The sequence below is a fragment of the Penaeus monodon genome, chromosome 21, assembly GCF_015228065.2.
Source record: "Penaeus monodon isolate SGIC_2016 chromosome 21, NSTDA_Pmon_1, whole genome shotgun sequence".
NCBI classification, from domain to species: domain Eukaryota; kingdom Metazoa; phylum Arthropoda; class Malacostraca; order Decapoda; family Penaeidae; genus Penaeus; species Penaeus monodon.
Window position 1 is genome coordinate 40,601,169 of NC_051406.1, and position 1,271 is coordinate 40,602,439.

At 37.4% G+C, this 1,271-nt stretch overlaps 1 protein-coding gene across 1 annotated transcript in view; it reads right to left on the minus strand.

The window, feature by feature from the left end:
* The window catches only part of LOC119586495 (CLIP domain-containing serine protease 14D-like), a gene marked incomplete in the record, with an annotated part of 7,956 nt that extends 7,721 nt beyond the window's left edge, over positions 1-235 (minus strand). Inside the window, 1 exon segment of the mRNA XM_037935234.1 lies at positions 59-235. Coding sequence (XP_037791162.1) covers positions 59-232 — 174 coding nt within the window.
* Between the last annotated feature and the right edge of the window lie 1,036 nt (positions 236-1,271).

Consider the following 1,271-nt stretch of genomic DNA (forward strand, 5'->3'; position numbering starts at 1 on the left):
ACCAAATTCTGGCATATTTTCTCAATAGTTCAGTACAACGTTACAAGGCTTTACTCACTTTAATATTCATGTTGATCCCGTGAATAAGCAAGATGGTTTCTAATGCTGACGTGGGTTGAGAACTAACATGTAAATGCGATGTTGGCCTTTTATAAAGGTTGCGCTGGTTAAGCTGCCAGAGTTCACAATATCCTACACGTGTATAAATATACATTTCCATTTGTATTTTCATAGTTAATGGCATTCACGGAGTTTGCTAAGATATGAACAGAATAACAATCTGATATCTATAGACTTTTTCCCCCCATAACGAATTATATAAAAGGTTATTAAATAAGAGACTCAGGCAGCGAATGACAACCCTTTCACATACTGCGGTGAAATTTCCTGTTATACTTGGTCAGGTATGAAGAAGTGTACAGCCCCTCATTTACAGCAGTACAGGTAGCATGAAATTACATTAACACTGAATACGAGGTTAGCATTCAACGCACAGAATATTCTTAGAAATTCCTGGAACCCCTTTTTTCCCCAATAAGTTAAGGGTATTATCAAGCACGTGGTTGCACTAAACATTATATCGAACTGCCCAAACATGTTTATGCAGTCTCACTCTCTCCATATAGAATGCCATGCAGGTGTACTAAAGATGTTTCTCAGCTTCATTAGTCTAATTAGCAAAGAGCATTTATGGGAATCGGCCTGCGGGTAAGATTAGGCCTCACTTAAGGTAGGCCTAACTATAGGAAAGGGCACTATAGATGTATGATAGTAGGAGGCCTACAGTAGGGGGTTGATATTTACTGTTAAATGAGGACCATGGAAGATATTTATGAACAAGGGTCTAACTCAGATATACGAAACGTTTCTTCAGCCGATGAAAAAAAAAAAAAATATATAGATAAACGCCAATAACGTGAATGTCTGATGAAACAAATGAATAACAATAAAAAAACATAAAACGTAAAGAGTGAGAGATCAAGAAAAGAGAAGGGAGAAGACACGGTGGATTACCAACCCATTATTGTTATCACGAGTGTGAGTCATTGGGCGAATAGTGTTATCCGCACAATAGGTAGGGGAATGGTGACGACACGATGGAACCATGACGTAAGTAGGAAAAGATTTTGCCGTTTGGTGATACAATGTGGAACATGCATAATCTGCTTAAATAGTGCTAATGTTTCACTACGAATGAATCTGTATAATTAAACCGAGAGCTAGAAATATATCAAGACCGAATGGTAGATAAATAGAGGTATATACAGATA